The sequence below is a fragment of the Leuciscus leuciscus genome, assembly GCF_965113295.1.
Source record: "Leuciscus leuciscus genome assembly, chromosome: 20".
In the NCBI taxonomy this organism is placed as follows: Eukaryota; Metazoa; Chordata; class Actinopteri; order Cypriniformes; family Leuciscidae; genus Leuciscus; species Leuciscus leuciscus.
In genome coordinates this window covers 27,213,295-27,238,185 of record NC_138744.1, presented here as the reverse complement: position 1 = coordinate 27,238,185, position 24,891 = coordinate 27,213,295, and the positions used below count along the sequence as shown (strand labels likewise).

The 24,891-nt window shown below is 37.0% G+C and overlaps 1 protein-coding gene across 2 annotated transcripts in view; it reads right to left on the bottom strand.

Moving 5' to 3' along the window:
- Window positions 1–2,282: 2,282 nt before the first annotated feature.
- grb10b (growth factor receptor-bound protein 10b) overlaps window positions 2,283–24,891 on the bottom strand; it is a 186,696-nt gene continuing 164,087 nt past the window's right edge. For both annotated transcript variants that reach the window (XM_082150328.1, XM_082150329.1), the window contains exons 6-17: window positions 19,574–19,730; window positions 16,085–16,200; window positions 13,970–14,044; window positions 13,168–13,305; window positions 12,910–13,020; window positions 12,601–12,699; window positions 11,206–11,283; window positions 10,653–10,769; window positions 8,631–8,697; window positions 8,225–8,312; window positions 8,028–8,121; window positions 2,283–7,506 (exon numbers count right to left, since the gene is read on the bottom strand). In XM_082150328.1, the coding sequence (XP_082006454.1) occupies window positions 7,360–7,506; window positions 8,028–8,121; window positions 8,225–8,312; window positions 8,631–8,697; window positions 10,653–10,769; window positions 11,206–11,283; window positions 12,601–12,699; window positions 12,910–13,020; window positions 13,168–13,305; window positions 13,970–14,044; window positions 16,085–16,200; window positions 19,574–19,730 (1,287 nt within the window). In that variant the 3' untranslated portion in view covers window positions 2,283–7,359. The remainder of the gene's footprint in view (window positions 7,507–8,027; window positions 8,122–8,224; window positions 8,313–8,630; window positions 8,698–10,652; window positions 10,770–11,205; window positions 11,284–12,600; window positions 12,700–12,909; window positions 13,021–13,167; window positions 13,306–13,969; window positions 14,045–16,084; window positions 16,201–19,573; window positions 19,731–24,891) is intronic.

Here is a 24,891-nt window from a genome sequence, read left to right as displayed (position 1 = left end):
CGGTATGGCTCTATAATCCCACGGTACTAAACTGCAGTGGAAAAGCAAACTGAGCCAAAGCGAGCCAAGCCGTGCCGAGCCGAGCCGAGCAGAGCTGTACCATACAGTGGAAAAGCGCCATTATAAAAATAAAGAGTTCCTGTGGCTCAATTTTTCCCAGATAAGGGGTAAGTTGATCTGCGTCAGTGGGTAAGTTGCACCATCTAGGTGTAAACTGACCATCTAGCTGAATCTGAATCAAACCCATGTGAATTTTTAAAGATAATTTACCTCTTTTAAAAAGTAATTTAATAATCAAATTTCCTTTTATATAGTCATATTTCTTTTCTTAACTTAACATAAAACCAACCAAATGATGTAGAGATTTCAATATCTTTAATTGATTGCATTTCTGAAACACCATATTGAACACCAAAAATGGAACCATCCCAAAATCAAACTAAACAGAGAGTTTGCTGTGTAAAATAAAATAAAAACTAAATTAGAATTATAATGAATAAATGTTGCCAAGATAAAGAGGGTGGGTCAACTTACCCACTGGCTCATCTTTCTCCACTCTCCCCCTATATCAATTCATTATATCTTTCAGAACATAGTTGAGAATAATCTTTTTACAAAGTTTAGTTTAAAAAAAAAATTTGGTGAATGAAAAAAAATGCCTATAGCCTACATGTAATTCCATGTAATTAAATTTTTTTAAACAACTTGATCCTGGTGTCCACTCTAGAGGACATAGCATAACATATATATAATATATATATATATAATTTTTTTTTTTTTTCTATTTGATTCTAATGCTCTGTATAAACAATATAATGATATGGAAAAATGTTCTGGTTCTCAGGAGGATAATGTGTAGCCTACTGTTTGCTACATGATTCCCAATTATTTCCATTATTTCACGATTTCTACTATTAGTACAGGCTTTACATTTGTATTTAAATGTTGTAATTAGCCATTCATTTAATTTTATCTGTGAATCAGATTTGTTATGAGGCGGCATTAATTAAAGTTTCTTATCAAAAACATGTCCCATAAGAGCGGTTCAAATTAATGTACGGCTTAGACTATAGTATAGCCTACCGTACATCATGCGTGTAAGACTCCAATACAATTATCATGTAATTATCCCCTCACAAATAAATATCTTAGTGAGAACTGTCTGTGTTTATTATAGACTACAATATCATAATGGTATTTTCAAATTTATTTTTAAATTATTATTATTTAAAATGATTGTTCCAGTAGTAGTAGTAGTAGCAGTGGCTGGGACGGACTTTAAGTATCGCCTCCGCTTAAAAAGATAGAATTTAATCCTGTTTACATTAAATAAAACCTGCCTCCCGAGCAGGTTTAAGCTTACGGACTTGTTGCTAATTTTTGGGTAAACTATCCCTTTAAGAAAGGGTGTCGCTCCCACCCCTTTCTTTGAGAGTTCACTCAAAAATGTAACTGTAGAAGCTATATAATAGCAAGAGAATCATTCCAGATGAAACTAGAATATGAAGGCCAGAGTTTCGTCAAGAGAGAAAAAACAACAGAGGGGAAAACGGACCCAAGGTGAGGATGATTGAAATGTTTACTGTTAATGAGATTGTCTGCCCTCTAGTGGACATGAACACAGGGCTGCATCACACAGAAACAGGTGATTCTACAAAATAATAAAGCAAATAGTCTTATTGTATATAAGGTAGTGTAATCGCAACTCTCTAACGTTTATAACCTTTATGAGAAGCATTCACTGTTGTTTATGTATTGAACAGTTCATTTTTGAGATGCAGCAGAACTGATTCAAGTCTATAGATATTTCTTTATAAGATTTATTTTTTAAACAGAAAGTAAATTTTACATTTAGAAATTATTAAAATTAATTTTGTCGATGTAATACACATTTTAAATTCCAACATGACCTTTAAAATTATTTATACTGCTGACAAAGATTAGAATAAACTTTCATCCATCCATGATCCATCCATCATGCCTGTGTAAACACTATGAAATATTATGCATGAAATGTGCTAAAAACTGCCTAAAGCAAATACTTTTTGTATGATTATTTAAGCAGGAAAAAATTTTCTAAGATATTACAGCTGTGCACAGAAAAGCTGCTCTAACCAGAAGTCTGCATGCATGTTCCCTAAACAGTAAGCATCTTACAAACTCCTACAACACACGTTACACACAGATATGCTAATCAGGTCATTACCAGTGCTAATGACTTAATCATATGAATGTAAGTGTGTGATGTTTGCATGCTAATATAATATCAACACACCTTGAGATATAGCAATGAATTAATGTTTTATTCTAAACAGAATATATCAGTCCCTTATTTGTACAAAAATACCTGAAAAGGTTACAGTTAGAATGTGTAAGCCATTCAGCTATTTACAGAACCAAACAGAACACATTATCAGTACAGAATCTGAAAAGAAGAAACCTTTTTTTTCAACCCAATTGTTTGTTTGTTTGTTTCATTCCCTGAAATACATAGATTCATATTTATTTCTATTTTACTTACATTTACCATCATGGTATTATATATATATATATATATATATATATATATATATATATATATATATATATATATATATATATATATATATATATATATATTGCATTGAGAAGACACGCATAGCTCAGGAAATATTACTGATCGTTGGGAAACATCCTGATAAATTATGCAGTGGAAAAAGTCACAGAAGTTCTGCTCTGCATTACAGTGCACACATTACATACATTATATGTTGCTATGATTCATGACAAGGGGAATAATTCAAATCAGATCCACAAAATTACACATTAAGTAGCCTACATGTTGTTTACTAGAAATTACTACTTGTGTATAATGCAATAACATGAACGCTGTAATAAAAAGCAGGACCTCCTCTTTCATCAGAACTAATACTCGTGACACAAATCCTATAACCTGAGTAAGAACACCCTCTCAGGTCGACATTAGTGAAGAGAGAGAGGTTGGGCTGTGGGGTTTTGAGGCACCTGATATGCATATGCTTTAAAACAATACTTTGCTCAAATATTAAAAGTCTGTCATTATTTATTCACCTTTGTGTCATTACAAATTCTTGCATGTAACACAAAAGGAGTTATCTAGCAGAATGTCCAAGCTTCTCTGTTCCATACCATTCACTGTATGGGGGAAAAACAGTTTGAATGATTTGAGGGTGAGTAAATGATCCCTTTAGTTCACCCAAAAATTAAACTGTGGAAGCTATATGATACAAGAGAGTCAATCCAGATGAAACTAGAATATCTTGAAGGCTAGAGTTTCATCAAGAGAGAAAAGAGAGGGGGGGACGGGGGACAACAACAGAGGTCTGGTGTGGTCAAAGACTCAATTAAAAAGAAGTACACTGTTAGTTTAATAAAAAGAAAAATACAGAGAAGTCTTGCTGGTCCACAGGACCATTTTTAAACAGCCTCCACTTCAACCCTGAGCAACCCAGTTACATTCATTTCTTTTAAATATAAAAATGACATTTGTTTCTTTCACTGATAAACTCTCAACAGATCACACACTTCGCAAATGCTGCTACCAGCTCCTTTCAACAACACTGGGGAAAATGCAAAGAAATTCTGTCTTTGATTCATATTAAAGAAACATTTCTATAATATCTACAAGGCATACATTTGTTAGCGTTTTCATAATAAGAGTATTTGTGAGAATAAGTGAGTTTTTAAAACAGCAATTTAGCTTAATAATGACCTTCAATGACAAAGTCCAGTTTTCCATCAGCTCGATGCAAACATAACATATTTTTTAAGGTCAATTAGCTTGACAAAGCAACATAAAATAGAATAGATTCAATATTTACACACTTAACCAACTAATAAAAAAATGCACTAAAATAAGTCAAGTTTCTTCATTGTATATGCCATTTTGGAAGAAAAAAAAATTCTGCATCCAAAAATTCAGTGTGGTATCTATAAACTTGAACAACATGAATGGAGTGTAACTATAGTGTCCTGTTAAGTTACATGATATATTTAAAAATTAAACAATGCTGAAAATGAAATTAGGCTAATTTGTACGGACAACGTGATTGAAGTGTATTACTGTGTTAACACAGAAATGACGCCCCGAGTATTTGGATTGTGAACAGACATTCTGCTTACACTCACTTAAGACAACAGCCAATTAATAGACAGGTAAGCTAAGCGCTAATGCTACTCAGACTACCTACATATCAATTTTACTCACACAAGTGATTCACCAGTAACATATAGCAAACTTCCTCTCTGGCAAAATCCCAAAATCATGTTTTCACTTGTTAAATGATTTCAGAACAAAAACATATACCCTCCAAACTCAATACATCCATCTGTCTGAACCAGGCGGAAAAATTCCTGTCATACTGTTACACTAGAAATAGCCCAGACAGCAACATAGTGTCGGCCCAGATCCGGCCCACATCTGGACCGTGTGGAATCCATGCGTATATATAGATATAGATAGAATATGCTAATCAATAGCATCGTAACTGAAAGTTAGTTTAGTCCTTGGCTGACTGATTGTATAGCTTCACTTATCAAACCCTGAAAAATAAAGACAATAATGTCAAAGCTTGTGTGAGTATGCATTTATGTGCTTGCTTCTTTTGGTGAACGTAAGACCCACCCAAACTGCAGCTAAATCAACACTGACACACACTCACCCTCAAACAAGGCTTGAACTAACTTAACTGACACTGAGAAAGAAATTCAAGTGAATACTAATAGCGCTGACTTAAGCCCTGCAGACTATTTCTGTGGTTAAATCATCCAATGAGGTCTAAGTACTACCTTGTTACACGGTTCTCTAAAATACTGATTGGCCAATCTCGTCCTTGTCACGTAATCAAATAGTTTTGATAAATCAATATTTCACGTCCGTTTATTTGACTTTTTATTTGTAAGTAGCTGTGTAATAAGAGTCATAATGTACAGTCAGCCGGTTACTATCGCAAATGAAACCCCTTGTTTCAGGATCGGCCTTTTGCGCAATTGTTTTGTGATAAAAGCCAGCTGATTGTACATTATCCCTTACTTAACTGAACCGACACAAAATATATGTCTCCTAGAATACATCTATGAACTGGATTAAAAAACACAAACAGCTTAATGTTACTTTGTGACAATTAAAACTACTCACGACAATGTGGAAATTCGCTAAGAATAGACCTTAATCGTGTAGACGCCATAGTTCAATTAACGTGAATGGAAATAAAGCTGTCAGGGATATATGTACAATATTCTGTTTAATGGGTTGCACTGTCTTAATGTCCTATATAATGTGTTTTTGCATTTTGTTCACTGGAAACTTTTTTCAGAAAGATGTGTTTTCAAGATAGAGCCATATCAACGATCGAAAGCAAGATACACAGTACAACCCACTGAACAGAATGTGCTGTATGTCTACCATAAGATCCATGAAGATGGTGTTCTAGAGTGGGATACTGATGAAGAATTTGTGTTAAAAGGTTCAAGAAAGGGGGTCCTGTTAACTGAGGTCTGAAAAATTCACAAAAATGTGGAAGAATAGTATCGAACAGCGCTGAGAAAAAAAAAACGACGAAACTAAATTTCAAGTAATCAAATCCAGATGAATAAATAAATTTGTTGAAGCAATACTTAAAAATGATTGCGTCGTTTGCATTTATCTATATACTGGTCTCTGTGTAAACTTGGAGACATGGTGGCTGTGCCCTCTCAATCTAGTTTAATACAACATAGGTACATCCTAAATTCAAGGCTCTGTCTTTACATTGCGTCACAAGTAAAAAAAAAAAAAAAAAAACCTTTACACGTCCGTTGTACCATGGAAAAGGCAGATTAGAAATTTGAACCCCGCCATTCTGTGGGTGTTCTTAGCCCGGGCTTCACAGTGTGCTGTCCTCGAAACAATCTTTCGAAACATGGAGAGAAAAATAACAACAAACTGGACTGAAGGTGGGACCGACGATGACAGCAGTTATAAAGATTCCAGTTCGTTGATCTAGCTCCTGATAGACTGCGACCCACAGCGAAGTTCCCAGCTGAGGGTTTAGTGGTTATTTTCACTGAACTCAACAGACTCCTCTTTAAAATCAAGGCACCGTTCCTAAAGGATGTGGTGGTGATGTCAGGCCATGTTTACTCATGTTTGAAGGAATAGTTGAACGGAACCTTTATGTCCTTCACAAACTCATTTCTGTTGATTTTGATTGTTTGTTTTGAAGAATAATCTTTTTTCTTTTTCTTTTTTTTTACGCAGGAAGCGAATGTAGGCTAGACACAAGTTTGGCAAGAGTGAAGAATGTCAGAATCATAACCAGATTCATATTTTCATGGTCTTGGTCTTAGGAGCATTTGGACTCGGTCTTGACTCAGACTCAATATACTCATTTAAGTCTTAGCCTGAACTTAAATGAGCTGGTCTTGAATATGACATTGTCACATGGCTTCAAAAGACTTGATATATAGTAGATGAGTCGTATTTAATACCTTCATGATGTTTTTTGTCCTTTTTGTAAACTGACAGCCGTGGTACAGTTAAATACAAATTTCTCCATTTTACGGAAAAAGATAGTCATATAATTTTGGTACAACAGTAGGGTGAGTAAATAACCCAATTCAATTTTCTGAGGTTAACCATTCCTTGAAGGAGTGACACTTTACTTCTTGGTATGGCCAGTAGAGAGTGCTGCAGGTTATGTTTTGTGATGGGGAAGAACTATAACACGAAAAAAAGAAAAGAAAAAAAAGGCCAAATGCATTTATGCATGAGAGTTCTGTTCTCAAGACAATGAGCACATAAAAAAAATAAAAAAAAAGATATCGAAATATTCTAATGATTACAGATGAAAAGGATAGAAAGCACAATTTATGGAAAAGTCTTTTCACAGTACTGAAACCATCAATCGGCTGTCTACATCTCACAGGACATTGTAGAATCAAACCTGCTTAATTTATGAAAGCAACAATTGCTATAGCTTGGTTGTTCCTGGTTCATGAGTGCAAAATAAAATCAAATATGTGTTCCAAGAGTGTTCTGCTGGTCTTCCCAAACCACTATCGCATCTGCACAATTCAGACCGCGGATCCTGAAAACTCCCTCCGGATGATTGTTGATTGTCCTGAGAACCTGCTCTGGCCACGGTCGAGTGTGCAGGTGGCTGAGAGGTTCATCAGCGCTGACACACAAGCTTTATTTCCTTTATTTCTTGCTGGTCCTGTTTGTTGTGTTGATTTTCTCTCTTCTTGATAGAGAGGGGCTCTCGCAGTGTGCTTTTCTCCAGCCCAGCAGCACAGCAATACACCACATCACACGCCGTCTTAGTGTTTTAGTGTCTTTAGGCGGAATCAGGCATATGGAGGTCATAAGGCCACAGTGGTGCAAGGGTGTTTAAGTTTGCAAGGCAGAACTCCTCTGTTCAGCGTGTAGAACTCCACCAACTGGATCAGGTCCGTGAATTTGGTGGCGCCATCGTCGAGGCTCAAAAACATTTGACCGTCTTCTTCACACTGGAAAAGGGATGATTAGTCAGTAATTTATAAAAACATTGTATGTGCAGATGCTGTTTCATGCATTCTGAAATGTGTCAGGTTGCAATTTCAATTAATGCAATTCAAATACGCAAAATATTCTAAACCGTTGGATTCTGCAGACAGTTTTTTCAAACTGCTGACATGTTTTACAGCCAGATACCTGATTAATAACACAGTTTAAATGCACAACCTTTTGAAGTTGAACTCTATCGCCCTCCTGGAGTATTGAGGATTGTTACAGGCACAGCTAAAACAAGAATGCGCGTTATGTGCAGCGGGCTGTGCGCTTTCAAAGCAATACTTGAGAAGAGGTTTTTTTGGCTGTCACATTCATTCTCAGAAAGTTAAAAGGGATTTTCAGTAAATCTAATCCATTTTCATTTTGTTTCAAGGAATACTAGACAGTATTTTTAGAAGTGTCATATGTGCATAAGCACAGAAAGTTAATATGCTACTATGCTAATATGTTCTGAGTGCAGAAAACTATAAAATCTTACCGGTAAAATCTGGAAATGTTTAATTTTCTGGTGGTGACACAGTGTAAGTACAAACGCCTTGGGATTGCTCTGGCTGTCCCTCAAGAGAAACATTCTGAAAAAACAAAAAATAATTAAGTGTAAGTATCTGTGGCATAGTTAGAACAGAGAAGCATCCAGCATGTTTTTGAGAATAATTAATAAGCTATGATATGTACCCATCCACTCTGCCCTGCTGATGGATCATCTTGTGAGACTCCTCTCGTGAAATACGACCATGAAACCACAGCTGAGTTCTGTGGATAACTGGATCAGAGGGGATACAAAATGCCTTTAAGACAAGAATGTTGGTAAGCAATTCTCAATAGAATGCTGTGCACATTTGATGCTATCTTTCTTTAAAAGCATGTACTGTATTTCACGTCTTTATATTGCAAGGATTTCATCTACGTAACCAATAATGAACTTTTCTTATTAAGACGATGTATGATAGTAATGATTTTAACTTTTTGTTTTGGATTTAGTTTTTCAATTTTCCTGCAATTCACACTCAAAAGTTTTTTTTTCAATTAAAGAAATTAATTATTTTATTCAGCAATGATGTCAAAATGCTCTAGAAAGTACCTCCACTTAATGATGAGGGGTGTAACGGGCTGGGGCTTCCTAGGATATTCATACGCTGACTTCTCTTCTGAAAAAAGACACAAAAATCACATCATCAATAAACTTACTACATCCTGCTACACTATATGGACAAAAGTATTGAGACACCTGACCATTATACCAACAGTGACTGTAATGACATTGCATTCTAAAAACATAGACACTAACATGGACTGGGTCCCTCCTTTGCAGCTATAACAGTTTCCACCATTCTAGGAAGAATTTCCACCAGATTTTGGTGTGTTTCTGTGGGATTTTTTGCCGATTTATCCAGTAGAGCATTTGTGAGGTCAGGCACTGATGTTGGACGAGAAGGACTTGCTTGCAATCTCCGTTCCTATTCATCCCAAAAGTGTTTGATGAGGTTGAGATCAGGGCTCTGTGCGAGCCAGTCAAGTTCTCCCACACCAAACTCATCCAACCATGTCTTCATGGACCTTGCTTTGTGCACTGGGGCACTGTCATGATGGAATAGAAAAGGACCTTCCCCAAACTGTTCCCACAAAGTCGAGAGCATAGAATTGTCCAAAATGTCTCAGTATGCAGAAGCATTAATATTTCCCGTCCCTTTCCCAACCCCTGAAAAACAGCCCCATACCTTTATCCCTTCTCCACCCAATCTTACATTTGGCACAAAGCAGTCAGGCAGGTAACGCTCTTCTGGCATCCTCGAAACCCCAACTCATCCATCAGACTGCCAAACAGAGAAGTGTGATTCGTCACTCCACAGAACACGTTTCCACAGCTCTAGAGTCCAGTGGCAGCATGCTTTACACCAATCCATCTGATGCTTGGCATTGTACTTGGTGATATGATGCTTGCATGCAGATTCTCGACCATGGAAACCCATTCCATGAAGCTCCCGCCACACAGTTTTTGTGCTGATATTAGCAGACCACTTTATTAGGTACACCTGTTCAACTGCTTGTTAATGCAAATATGTAATCAGCCAGTCACATGGCAGCAACTCAATGCATTTAGGCATGTAGACATGGTCAAGATGATCTGATGAAGATCAAACTGAGCATTGGAATGGAATTGGAAAGAAAGGTGATTTAAGTGACTTTGAACATGGCATGTTTGTTGGTGCCAGAATGGCTGTTCTGAGTATTTCAGAAACTGCTGATCTACTGGGATTTTCCAAAAAAGAGAAAATATCCAGTGAGCGGAAGTTCTGTGGGCGAAAATGCCTTGTTGATGCCAGAGGTCAGAGGAGAATGTCCAGACTTGTATGAGCTGATAGAAAGGCAACAGTAACTCAAATAACCACTCATTACAACCGAGGTCTGCAGAAGAGCGTCTCTGAATGCACAACACGTCGAACCTTGAAGCAGATGGGCTACAGCAGCTGAAGACCACACCGAGTGCCACCTCAGGAAACTGAGGATACAATTCACACAGGCTCACAAATAGGACAATAGAAGATTGGAAAAAACATTGAGTCTCTGAGATGGTAGGGTCAGAATTTGTGGTAAACAACATAAAAGCATAGATCCATCCTGCCTTGTATCAACGGTTCAGGCTGCTGGTGGTGGTGTAATAGTGTGGGGAATAGTTTCTTGGCACACTTTGGGCCCTTTAGTACCAACTGAGCATCGTTGAAACGCCACAGCCTACCTGAGTATTGTTACTGACCATATCCATCCCTTTATGACCAGAGCGTACCCATCTTCTGATGGATACTTCCAGCAGGATAACGCAAAGCTCAAATCATCTCAAACTGGTTTCTTGAACATTTGAATGATTTCACTACTCAAATGGCCTCCACAGTCACCATATCTCAATCCGATAGAGCACCTTTGGGATGTGGTGGAACAAGAGATTCGCATCATGGATGTGCGTCTGACAAATCTTCAGCAACTGCGTGATGCTTTCATGTCAATATGGACCAAAATCTCTGTGGAATGTTTCCAGCACCTTGTTGAATCTATGCCAAAAAGAATTAAGGCAGTTCTGAAGGCAAAAATGATTATTTGAACTAACTCTCCAGGCATGTCCCTCCTCCATGGCAGCACTCTGAGCCTCCACGGGATTGTCAATCACTCTGCCTATCCTCCCTGAGAAATCCATGGCAACCAGAGAGTTCTCTGAGACACTCCTCTGAAAAAAAAAAAAAAAAGATCAGAAGAAACAATGACTTTGTTTGCCATATAACAGATGTGTTAACTTTTGATAAATACTTTGTTCATGACCTAGTCTTTATGTCCCAGACCAGTAAGTAATGTAATAGTCAAAATATTTAAGCATAACATAAACATGGATGGATTGTTGTTTTGTTTGCTAAAAAAAAAAAAAAAAGGTTTTAAATCAGAATCGTTTTGCATCTTTTTGTTCATTTGTTCTAAAATTGTCAGATTTGCATAATATCCATAGGACAAGCTGTAAAAATAACTTCACTGCCAACACTTGAACAATCATTCCATAATGTGACATCATGGCCCACATACTGACACATGTGTGATTAATGCTCCATCTGTGAGGTAGAGAGGAAGAGAGAGGGAATGCAGGAGTCGGTTAAAGGGAACAGGAGTCTTACCACAGGCGCTGAGAAGTGTGAAAGCAACGTTTCTCGCTGCTGGGGGATCTTGTAATTTTGATAGAGTAAAATTCCATACTATAAGGAAGAAAAAAAGAAAAATAAAGTGTTAAAAAGTTGAAAAAATAATGATACTCTTTAACAAAACACCAAAATAAAACATAATGCTAATGTAGAGAAACGTTCATTGCATTTAAAATGAATAATTACACACTGTGTAATGATGCCGTATGAATTAAAAAATTTATATTCAAAGATTTTCTCCTCAAATATACTCTCATGAGAGCAGCATTAGTATAAGTGTATGGTACACATTGTCATGACTGTATGTTAAATCAATTTGTATTTTTCCTTTCAGTACACAACGTAATAATATACAACATCTATGTATTATGCACAGAACATCACTGCATGTAAGTTATCCATGCTCTAGATCAGTCAAAGAAAGGTTCTAGATTAGTCAGAGAAACTGCAGATTCTAGATCAGCCTGGAAAGGGTGAGGGTCCTAGATCAGCCAAGGAAAGAATGCAGGTTTTACAATATCTAAAGTCCTGTCCACACCAAGGACGATTACTATTAACATAATGATAAAGATATAGTTTTAAAAAATGATTCTCAATATTAAAGAATAGCAGCGTCCACACCACAACTATGATAACGGCAGAGAAACGATATAGTTGGAATCACTTTCAGAATGATTTTTCTCCAGCTGATGAATGATAAAAATATTGATAGCCAATCAGAATGATATCGTCCGCTGGTGTGGATGCTAAGTTATCGTTTTAATTATCTTTATAGCTATTGTTGCTGGTGTGAATAGGCTTCAAGGAAAGAGCGCAGGTTGTAGATCAGTCAGGGAAAGGATGTGGGTTAAGGTCAGCTAAAAAAAGGTATGGGTTCTAGATAAGGGAAAAGCCTCTGGTTTGAGATCAATAATGGAAAGTGTGCAGGTTCTAGACAAGCCAATGAAAGGGTATATATTTTAGAATAGCCAGAGGAAGGTAGGGGTTCTAGATTAGTCAGGGAAACTGAGTAGTTTCTATATCAGGGAAATAACCGATTCTAGATCAGGCAAGGAATGGCAGTCGGTTCTAGATTAGCCTGGAAAAGAGCGAGGGTCCAAGATTGCAGGTTTTAGACCAGTTAAGGAAAATGGTCAAGGTTCTAGATCAGTCAGGGAAAAGTGTAGGTTCTAGCTCAGTCACAAAAGAACCATGGAAAGGGTGCATGGAGGTTAGAGATGTTCCAGACCAGTCAGAGAAATTGTGCAGGATCTAAATCAGTCAAGGGAAGGCCATGAGTTCTAGATCAGCCACAGAAAGGGTGCAGGTTCTAGATCAGCCAGGGAAAAGGCAAAGGTTCATCAGCCAGTGAAAAGGGGTTCCACTTCTAACCTTAAAGAGTCTGAAGGCCGTCATCCAGCATGTTCTGCTCTGCTCATCCTCTGCACACAACATCCTCAGTTCTTTCACTTCATTCCGTACTTTGTTAGGCTGAAAATGATCATAATGCACAACATTAGCCCCTCTGCTAAAAATAAATAAATAAATAACTTTGTGAGATATTCAATTGTGCTTTTCTGCCTTTGACAGAATCAAATGATCAAAGCTTTTTTTACACTGAATTTGTGTTGAATATTTAATATTTTACTTTGAAATGCTTATCTACTTTAAGAGTTCTCATAACAAACCCCATAAACTTACTTTTATGCAGAATTCAAAGTCAGTCGGTGCATTGTGCAGCTTTCTCCCTGTTATAACTGTAAAGACATTGCTGTCATCCAGGTCTGCTAGTAGCTGTAAATGCCTGGGCTCCTGTGAAAGATCAGCCAACAGCTCATGTCATTTAATGGATAAGGAGGGAAAGGGCACCAAAAGAGCACTCAGAAACGGGGAGGGGTCAGATCTAGCCAGTACCTGAAGACATTAACAGAGAAACTAAGCAAAGTTTTGCCATTTCACCTTTGATGTTCCTTTTGTTGAGAAGTACAATCCTGACCGTCTTAAAAACACATACAGTTTCTTCCATGATTTCCTGCCCATCTCTTTCACATACAAATATCCCTGGATCTCAGGACAACTGCTGGAGTTTAAGAAGTTCTGGAGATAAAAGAAGAGAATACTTGAACATTCTATGAAGCAGTCAGTCAGCTTCTAAGATTTTTGGTAGAGAATGGTTTCCTTTCAGTGTAAACTATTCACCACCAGATAAAAAAAAAAAGATCTGAATGTGCCAATAAATCACTGATAAAAAGTCATATTTTCAAAATTGGCACACCATTGGACATTTAGGCACACTTTGAGGACAAATTAATCCCCAGAAAAAACAGTTAAATCAGACAAAATACATGTATATTTGGTGACATCCTCTTTTTTGTAAAATTAATACTGTAAATAGAATAATGTAAATGCATATAAAAGTGTTTGGCATATCTTACTTCAGCTGAATAAGCTAGTTTATAAGAGAGGGGTTACACTTTATTTCGATGGTCCACTTTGGAGACTCTACTAACTATAAGTAACTTTGCAACTACATGTCTACTAACTCTCACTAGAGTATTAGTAGACTGTAGTAGATTTTTAGTAGATCAAGGTTAGGTGTTTTGGGTTAGAAGAATAAGTTGACATGTACAACATGAACAAAGTTACTTATAGTTAGAAGAATGTCTAAAGTGGACCATCAAAATAAAGTGTTTGCCAAAAATGTATGGGCTGATGTTAGCTCAGCGGGTGATGGGAAAGAGAACACATGCCCATGTTGTACCTGCAGGAGCTGAGAAGGCGGGATGGTCCCATTGGCCTCCTGACACCAGGCAACCATTTGCTCTGGGAAGAAGTTCTGTCGAAAAAATATGTTTTAGCTCACTGCATGCATATCAAGATAGTATATTGGTATAGTATATTAAAAGTCATTCCAAACTAAATTAAATACAACATCCATTTAGTCTAAATTACACAGCTATTTAAGCCATTCCATGTTAAATAAGATTACTATTAGTATCATGCAAAGTAATCCCTGTATATCTCTGAAAACATGACTATAACTACATATTTTTAAAAAAAATTAAAAGCCTTATAATAATGCAATAATAAAATGTCTATGATTAAAGACATTCATCTGCTTGTGTAAAATTGTACTTCTACACATAGATAACAAATGGAAAGGTTTTGTAATGACTGCCGAAAAGGACTGTCTTTCGTGGTTAAGGTGGATGAAAGAAAAGAGCAATTATTCGAAATTATTCTAAAAGCTCCTCATTCCAAAACCCCACAAAACAATAGAGTATTATATAATCTTTTAAAAACATAAGCCTGCCACCCATTGACTTTCATCTAATGATTTTAAACCAGGGAATTTCAGAAAATTCGGGCCAAAGCTTTGCATAGCTTAGAAAATAAAATTAACTAAAATTAGTGACTGTAGAGCCATATTAAATGATTAGCTAACATAAATTAAGTTACTCAAGTTACTGGAAAGATTATATAATGCTCAACAGTTTTCATGGCATTTCTAAACATCTGATTATAGCCTACAACAATGATCTTTTATGTATTATATGTCAAGTCAAGTCATCTTTATTTATATTATTATATTATTATTATTATTATTACATAGTATTATATTATTAGCACTTTATACAATACAGATTGTTTCAAAGCAGCTTTACAGTGAAAACAGGACAATGATTTAATGATGCAAACAGAGTTCATTTCGGCTGTAAAGCAGCTCTAAAAAGAAAAGTGCCATTGTTCATATGTAAGGGATAATATACAGTCAGTCTGTTATTATTCCAAAATAATTGGCAACAGGGTGTTGTGTCTTGCATCACCCTGAAGGGTTTTGTTGTTGTTTTTACAGTAATATTTAGCTGATTTTACATTGTCTGTCTTTTTACTGTTACCGTTCAAACAAATAAATGGACATGAAATATTGATGTGAGTTGAAATCATTTTATTATGTGAGAAGAAAGAGTCTGTGGCGAGATATACTGTAAAACTAGCAGAGGTGTGTACTAAAATTGGTTGTATAAGTTTAACTGAATATTTTTGCCCCGAAAATGCAGCCATTGACCAATCAGAATCCAGTATTCTACAGAGCAACATTCAGCTTTTCAGGCCACATACTTAAATTCTTCTCAAATGGAAATGTGTCAGCATTCAGATACTAGGCATAGTCCCACTATCCACAAGTGAGCAAACAATCATGGATGAGACAAAATGATGGAGAAACCGTGAAACTAATTACATGACAGAAAGTTTGGGGCGAACAAAACATATTGCAGCCTAGCATGAGAATCTTATATCTTATAAACACTATATCCCATAGTTTATCTGATATCATTTGGTTTATATTTATTTTTCGGGGTATAAATGGAATGCAGTTCGATTGGTCAAGGCACAAACACAGATTTTGTGTAAATACGCCCAAAGAAAATGCTACCATAGATTATATATTATTATAATTGTGTTATTGCAATTTAAAAGTGTCAAGGGCCAAAAAAAAAAAAAAAAAAAGAAGTACATTTAAGGCACAGATTTCCCTCCCCTCTGTCTGCAGCTGAATTTACAAGAGGACTGAATGTTCGCGAAAGTGTTTGATTTCCAGCCCAAATAGTAAGAGGCATGGGTTTCTTTTGGATTGTGTGTGAGAGAGTGTGAGAGCAGCTCACTGAACTGGAAGCATGTCACTTGATATCTGCATCTAACAAGTAAGACTGAAAACAGTCCATTAATGTCAGGAACTTTCCTTCAGCGATAATCCGTGTCATGTTACTTCTGTACCTGCTGACACCTGCTCTAAGAGGAGGAAATAAAAATAATCTACAATCATCTTAACCTAATTATGAAATAGTTCATGTGAAGTCTTGGATTAACTTACCAAAGGATTTTTAAAGAATTCATATTTGGCATAGTTCTTCCTGAAGAGAAATTTACTTTCACTGGTCATTGACGTCTGAACTTGGACAACCAGTTCATGGTCTTCTAAACATCGTTCTGTGGATTGATGGAGGGGGGGAAGGCATAATTTGGTCACAAACACACTGCATTCACTTAAAAATCTGTATTAGACATATAAAAAGGTCTGTGTGTAAAAACATATGACAAAAAAGGCATCTTTGTAACCAAAGACTCAAATGTGGTGTAATATTTGCATCTTAAATGACATCATTTTCTGTTAGCATTCATCCAGGCAGACAAAAACTAAACAGGGTGAGCGATCCCTGCCTCATGAAAGAGAGTTTGTCCGGAGGAGAGTTACCCCCACGCTTCTCTCTCCCCACCCCCCATTCAGCTTATCCAGCGCAGGGACTTACTGACAAAAAAAACAACCTTAGTTTGATCAATGTATATATTGATCTCTGTTTAGATCTGTTTCTCTGCCTTTCTACACAATCTCTCTACTATTAGTCCCAAGGATGGTTTATGACCGCTCCAAAAACTGACCCTGAACCCTTATATGGACATATGTTCTTCATCCAACTGTGGAGACGGTCAGAGAGCTTGTTTGGCAACAGGAAGCTATAGGGGGATCAGTTCCACCCACCCCACAAACACCATGAGAAGTGTAAGAGATGAATGACGAGAAAAAATAACATATCAGCAGAAACACATGAGAAGTGTAAGAGATGAATGACGAGAGAAAATAACACAATAAAGTTTGGTAAAAAGAAGAAGAAACTATGATGTTTTATAGAAGGTAAAAACAGTGAAGATGTGCTTCTAAAGTGCAATTTTAAATTGAAAAACAGAAACACCTGAGTTTTTTATTTATTTTAAAGCAGATTTGATTATCGCTGAAAATCATTTGCATTTAACAATCTTCTTTGTATAAATCTTCTTTGTATTAAACCAACTAAAGAAATTCTTTAAATTTTTGACTTTTGTATTTTAATTAACCTAAAAAAGTGATTCATGGTAATGTCTAAATTAAATAATTATTTAAATTTGGTTTATTCTTCACACACAGCAAATGTGCATGTTCACAAGAATATAGTGCACAAGTCGTGTGAAGGTTTTTTTAAAGAAATTTATAGTGCATTTGTGTATAGTTTGAAGCTTGAAAACTCTAGCACATCATTTAAAAAAACCTTTAATGTGCCATTAAAGGATGAGTTTTATGGTTTGAAACAAAATGAGGGTGAGTGAACTATTATTTTATGGTAAGAACCAGATATTGTCACTTGTTACAGTGCATAAAAAAATTAAAGCTTCATTTTCCACAACAATTTCTTTTCTACAGTAACTGTTTCTAGAAAGCATTGCAATTATTTAGCAATTATAACATCCACTCACAACAGTTTTGTATATGTGTATCAATTTATACACACTTTAATCCACTTTACGACAAATCTGGTTTATGACTTTTCCCCACAACACATCCATCTTGAAATTAAGGTTTGAGATACAGAAGTACTCAGGAGTGACAAGCTTTTCCATCATTCCGCAGTTCAATATTTGGCTTAGTAAGGAGAGAGTCTGGCATTGCAGAGAGATGATGTCATGCTTTCGCTCAACCACACTTCACACTAGTCTAGCAGAGTGGATCCATAACAAATGAAGAACGCTTTGGCGTTTTAAATGCAGCCTGTGTTTCGCATATAAAATGAAGAGTTTGTCCAAACATTCAAATGAGCATGTTTATGGATCGATACTGTTGAACAAAGTAGAAAATGGGAATCAGATATTAATTAGAATTTTTTTAATTATTATTAATATAAATGTCTCTGGGATACCAAATATTGAGCCTGCTGCAAAATACACAAGAATTTTTTTTCCCCGGACAAATGACTGATCTAGAATTAATGAACAACTAGCAAAATGTCTAAAATACCAACACAAGGCCTTCTTTCAGAGTTTGGGTTTACCTTAAACACGTTTATTACTACTAACTTAACTACATTTTTCAGTAGCGTGAAAAAAAGCTTATCTGATTTACAAAAGATTTAGCTTTTACAGTACAGCAAGTTATTTTGCCAACAAATGTATGTAGCGATGTAGTATGACAAAACTACATTGTTATTTGAAATATTGTATTGCACAAACTTTACAACCGAGTGAGCTAAGGTTACTATTAAATACGTATTCCAAGACTCTTCTTTCTTACATGTAGCATTGAAATGTGTAGAATTGATTCATTCAGACATATCAGTTCAAAAAACAATTCACAGACTGACCAGAATTATTTCTCTGCAAAGACATCTCTGTGTGGTATTATTATGTCTTTTTGTTTAGTGTATTATGCCGTTGACCATGTTTTCAACTTAGATATAAAAATTTATGTTATTTCTATTAGTTATTATTAAGAGTATATTATCTTAAGAAACTCAAACAGATTTGGAACAATTTGAGAGTGAGTAAATTATGAAATAATTTTTGGGTGAATTATCCCTTTAACAACTGAATGCTGTCATTGAGATTTCCATTGCATTTGTGTCAGATAAACAGTGCTATGATTACAAAAAAAAAAAATCTGTTAGTTATATATTTAAAACAACAACATATATTTATTACTGCCTTTATTAGCTGAAATGTTGTTAGCTACTTTTTATGAACAAATTGTAATGTAGCTACGTACTATTAACTGACTTAAGTTTAACCACTTGAAATTATGAGTAGGCTATATCATTTTGCAAGCTACAGTTTCAAAATTTCCCTAACATTTCCCCCGATTCCCTAATGATCTGTCATATCCTCACACTCATTGGGAAACTGAAAGTAAAATAGAACGTTGAAAGAACGACGAAAGAATGATGATACAGAGAAGGGGAGCAGGATGTAAATAAAATGTTTAAAGTAAAAAAGAAAACCATTTCTTTGCCAAACAAAACAAATAGTTGGATGGCAAACAAAATCCTGTCCAGACCACGTACTCGGGTGGCTGAACTTCCTGTACGACTCGTTGCCCTGGGTTGACTTTAGTTCTAGCAAGCCCGTACATTCTCGCCACAGGTTATTCGAGGTAACCAATTAACACACAGCATGCGTTAGCCTAGAGATTTGCCCGCAACACGCACTCTGACAGCAACCGACACAAGACATAACTGCACATGACAATGCCGTGCTCGACTAAAGTACCAGAACCAATACCAGTTCTACTCTTGGGGAACCTAACTTCCTGTTATGTCTCTCTGTGAAACGGGAATTCCCCCGGCGACCGTTAATCAATTACTCTCAGCCCGAGGACATAAAAGGATGAATCAAGGAAGTCTGTCTTCTTCTCTTGCATGGTCATCATTGATTTCAACTCCAGCACAAAAGACCCTGTAATTACTGCATCTAAAGTGGTTGATGCACACACAGACACATAAAAACGGCTCTATAAATTCACTCGCTCCCCTCTAGCCTAAAAAATGAGCAAGCCAGTTACCGAGTCCCAGGGATGGATGATGCTCCACAAGCGCCCAACTGTTATCGTCCACACAATGGTTTTTATAGACGAGAAACTGGCACAGGTCTCGTGCAGTCATGTCGGCTGGGATCTCCACCAACTTTCCCATCCCGTCCTCGTTGAAGATTTTTATGATCTGAAATAGATGAAAAAAATGTTTTTATGTTACTTAGATATGATGTGGAGAAAGAAGAAAACAAATTTCTAGTTTGGAAAAACACATCTACACATTGGTAAATTTTACTGCGTCACAGGACAATTTTATTTTCAGGGTCCCAACGGGAATAAAACAAACATTAAATAGTGCTACACAACAACATTTTAGGTGACATACTGTATCTTTTTACAAAAAAGGGAATATCTGAAACTCTTCTAAGGCTTTGACCCAGAGTGTAAAGCCATTAACGCTCAAACCTGGGTATTTTCACATACAAATTCCATGTCTAGACTACATCCTTGCTAATACGAGTAGGAAAAGCTGAAGAAATTGTTTTAATTTGAAATAGTTTGGTGCTCGACAACTGAATGAGTCCCGTGTCATTGTTTCCCCTTCGTCACTCACATACTAGCTTTTCTCGAAAATTCTCTATTCCTTTTTGCAACATCACTCACCCATTCTGAGATCGTTCATACATCCTCTCACCCAGAACATGTTTATAAATCCGTTACGCCAACCTTTACAGCTTTTCCACCACATTTACTCTGGCGAATTCCATAATTCACTTAAACTGTGAATGTAACCGTCGCCATCACACTCTATTTTAGACTTTCCGTTTCATTCTACAGGTTCTATTTTTCACCCCACTGCAGATGGACACCAACTCCCCAGACTCTTTCAGTCGCCTAGGGGGAGAGGGACTCTGAAGTACTCAAGAGGAGCCGTGCATTTGGGGCTGAGGAGAAATCTTACCTCCCCGGGCCTGAGCAGGCAACAGTCAGGAGAACACGATGGCATTTTCCCCAGCAGCCTCTGTCCTCCTACACACACTGAGAGACAAACCCGCTCCCCGAATGTCTCCACAACTCCACAAGAGAGGAAAAAGACCCCCAAAAAATGAAAAAAAGCAGTTCCGATGCTTTGCAGATGCTTCTTCCTGTCAGTGGCTCAGCGTATCCTACCTGTCACAATCTCCCTCCTTCTCTTTCTCTCTCTGTCTAGCTTTGGCGCAGGACAGAGCATGCAGATGGCACTGTTTCCAGCTTGGCAGACAACTTGCCTCTGTTCCCCTCACAAAGGGTTACAGCCACAGGCTTTTAGGTAGTGAATCAAACCACACTTCCCTAACCAATCATAGAGCTAGCTCAAGCTGATGTAATCATTCCCACACAGACACAGACGCACACACACACACTCACACACACACCCCTCACACACGCACACACACCAACAGGCACACATACACAGACGCGCAGTCATACGCACGCACAGCCTTAACTTTTCTTTCCCCCCCTTCTGCATAGCTTCAGTTTCTTTTTGCTCTTGAAAGGAGAGCGGCTCGTTTTTAGCAGCTCGTTCGTTTCCTCTGAAGTGGAGATGGCGATAGGACCGGACAGAGCAAAGCTTCTCGGCTGTCTAAACCTTAACTTTTTAGAATCTTGAACGAGTTTCATGTGAGGACTTGTTGAAAGTTTTTTTTACTTTCAAAAGCCTAGCTTTGAAGTTCGAAGTTCGAAGCCAGAAATGTCTCTCATGACAGGACAAGACTCATTACAGCTGAAATGAAACAAATGCCAGCACTTGAGACGACACTCAGTGCCTTCCCCCCAGCCAAACTTTATGCCAACATTCCTCCACTAAAGCCACGGAAAGAAAAAAAGAAAAAAGAAAGAAAAGCGAACCCCAGTGGTTTCATTGGTGACCCCTGAATCCACACACACACAAACCAAAACACACGCGCAAACAAGGAAAGAAGTCAGACGCAAACTTTCAGACAGCTAATTCAACAGAAGAAGGACACAAAGAGAATACACCCCACCCATATTCTGTGGAAATGAACTGAGTTTTTCTCTTAAATGAATACAGAGTTTAATCTCAAGTCTTCATCTCTCTCGGTTATGACACTTGCATGCATATCTGCTTGGCTGCCCATGCTAAAATTAACTTTATGTGACCACAGGAAACCGGACAGAAAGGATGACTCAATCCTTTTCAATCCTTTAGGAGACTATTTCAGTTATGGGGGTGGGGAGGAAGGGAGAGAGCGAGAGGAAGTCGGGGATAGAGGGCTGGAGAGAGTCCTGGAAGCAGTCCAGAAGAAAGAGTCAGTAGGGGTGGTAACATAAAAGGTATGCAAACTCTCCAGTGCTCCAGCTGGCTTGGCTGCTCCTCCTCCTTCCCCTCTCTTTCACTAATCACTCTACCATTTAGACAGTCAGCGAGGAAAAGACTGGGTCGCATATGTCCGCACACCATCTTATAGCGTCATAAGCTACAGCCATGTCATTCAGTGTACAGTGTGTCCATCATTACCCTACTGACCCATATTACCACGTGATGACTGTTGGACTTGATATAGTAATAGTTTGTCAGCAGATTTTTCCATTCTATTCTAGAAGTGTTTCTTTTTTTCTTTTTTGTCAGGGGCATGCCATTAAAGGGACAAGTTCACCCAAAAATTAAAATTCTTTCATTAATTACTCACCCTCATGTCGTTCCAAACCCGTAAGACTTTCATTTATCTTCGGAACACAAATGAAGATCTTTCTGTCCCTCCATAGACAACTACCCCACAACCACTTTGATGCTTCAAAAAGTTCATAAAGAGATCGTAAAACCAATCCATATGAATTGAGCGGTTTTGTCTAAATTTTCTGAAGAGACACTTTTGCTTAAACAGTTTGAATTTAGGCTTTTATTCACATATAAACATTCATCACCTGACACATCAGTTGTGGTAAATGTTCGCTTAATGTGCAACAATCAATGAGGTTCATTCTTGTCTGTTACACAACACTTTTGAGCTTCCGCAATAACCAATGAGATTTGTTCTCAAGCATCAAGACGGTTCGGTTGAGCTTCTGTTTATGTCTGATCACTGTTTAAATGTGAACAAAAGCCTAAATTAAATCTGTTCATCATATAAAGTGATCGAGTCTCTTCAGAAAACTTGGACTAAATCTTCATTTGTGTTCCGAGAAACAACATGAGGGTGAGTAATTAATGAAAGAATATTCATTTTGGGGTGAACTATCCCTTTAAGACCTTAACGTCATAACTGCCCACGACTTTTACAACTATCTGCATTCATCTCCCCAGATTGTGTTGTGTCATTACATCATACAAAGCTTTGGGCCCAAGTAGAAACCTACGTGCAAAGGTCAAACTGATCATTTTAATACTTTTTCCTACACTCCTGATCAGGGCCATCACTAAAAATGATGGGGCCTGGGATAACATTTTTGTGAGTTGGCCCCCTCCGTCCTGGGAAAGGACAAGATTGTCTGTAAATATCCAGCAACTGTCCCTTAAAGTTTAAACAACAGTGTTCTAAAGTCATTGCATGGCTTTAGAACACTTGGCATATAGAAACGACATATGGACTACTTTTATGATATACTTTTGTTGTTTGGGAAAAGAACAACCTAAGCATAAGAAAAGAAAAAAGAAAGAAAAAATGTCAAAGCAGATTGGAATGACAGGAAGGCGAGTTAATGCACCCCCCACCCCCTTCCCCAGTAAACTATTTCTGTGTGTGAGCACATATCATAACTGCTAGGCTACAGCTCTGACAAGTGTTTGTTTCCAAAATGGTCTAAAATAACACAGGAACATTTTCCATTGCAAATCTGGAAGTCATTGGTATCTTTCAGAGCCCTGAAGAGCCTCCAAAGCATTCCTAAATCTCTTATTTACTAAGAAAAACAAGGATTAGTTAGCAATCAGATTGCTATAAGCAAATAAAGGCATCAGTCTTGAGATGTTTCCAGTCCCTCGCAAAGTAGACATATTAAGTTACATAATACAATTATATTGTTACGGAGCCTTTTTCCCGACAGTGTCGTGAAAAAAAAAATTGCGAGGATTAATGTCTTCCGGTTATTTCATCAGTAAATCAAGTAAGTGATGATACCAGATTGCAAAATAATTGCTATAACATAAATCAACAAATATTACCACACTTAGTTTTCCAGTCATTGATTACAGGAAAGGAATGGTGTTAACTTTTGGTTCCAGGCTAAGACCCACACTTCCCGTCTTTCCCCTTTCCTGTTTTCCAGTACGCTTCTGTTTCTAATTTACACAGGCTAAATAGACAACAGTTTTTGACTTGGTCGAATGTATCCAGATCTGAGACCAGATTTCTATTTTTTATTTTTCAGAAAAACAGCAAAGCTGATATCTTTCTGACACAATGTATGATGTAATGTTATTTAAAGTACATTATGCTAAATACTTTGCTTGTTACATATACATGCAACATTTCAGCCGTAAATAAATTATAAATGTTAGCTAGATTACGTTCATTATCTGTCTAGCGATGTATATTTATGCTGAAATATAAAAAATAATGGTTTGTATTTTTAAAAACATCTATCGCATGTTGTTATGTTTAGTGACTTGATTTAAGTGATTTAAGTTTTTTAAAGTGATTTAAGTTTCGCGCTTCAGAACTTCTTTTTAGGGAGCAAACGATTCTGCGATTGAGACAGCCCTTAAAATGGCTGACTCCTTGATCAGTGCCCTGATTACTGAACTAGGGAGCTGAGTGAGGACTTGGCACTTTGGGTGTGAGCACAAAATCTGAGTGGAATTAGTAAAATGATGACGCACAATCCCACGCCGAAATTCAAACCCTGTAACACCAACAATATTAATCTGGAGCAAATGAAACGAGTGAGTGAGGGGAGGCGGGTTTGTGTGTCAACTTGCTGTCTGAGAGATGAGAGAGAGCGAGAAAGCGCAGCTGGTGTCATGTGTCTACTCTGCGGAAAATGTGTTTTGGAATAATTTCGATATGTAATATGTAACGAAAAATCTATATTTTTCACAACACTACATTGCACTTAGTTTATTTAATTGCCAGCCACCTCCAGCGTTTTTGATAATTTTCACAAAAATGTCATGTCATGAATATTTTGTTGTATGAATATCTGAACATGCAATATATCAAAAGAAAAAACAGACCTTCTGCTTTTAAACAAAATAAAACAAAAAGATTTATTCTAGCTTCGTGCATTTTTTTAATTTTTTTATCAACACTTGAATGTGGGTACGTTTCATAAAAAAGCAACATTTTGAGCAAAAAGATGAGAAAATCTAGTTTTTTTCAAAGACTACGTCTAGATCGGATTCAGAA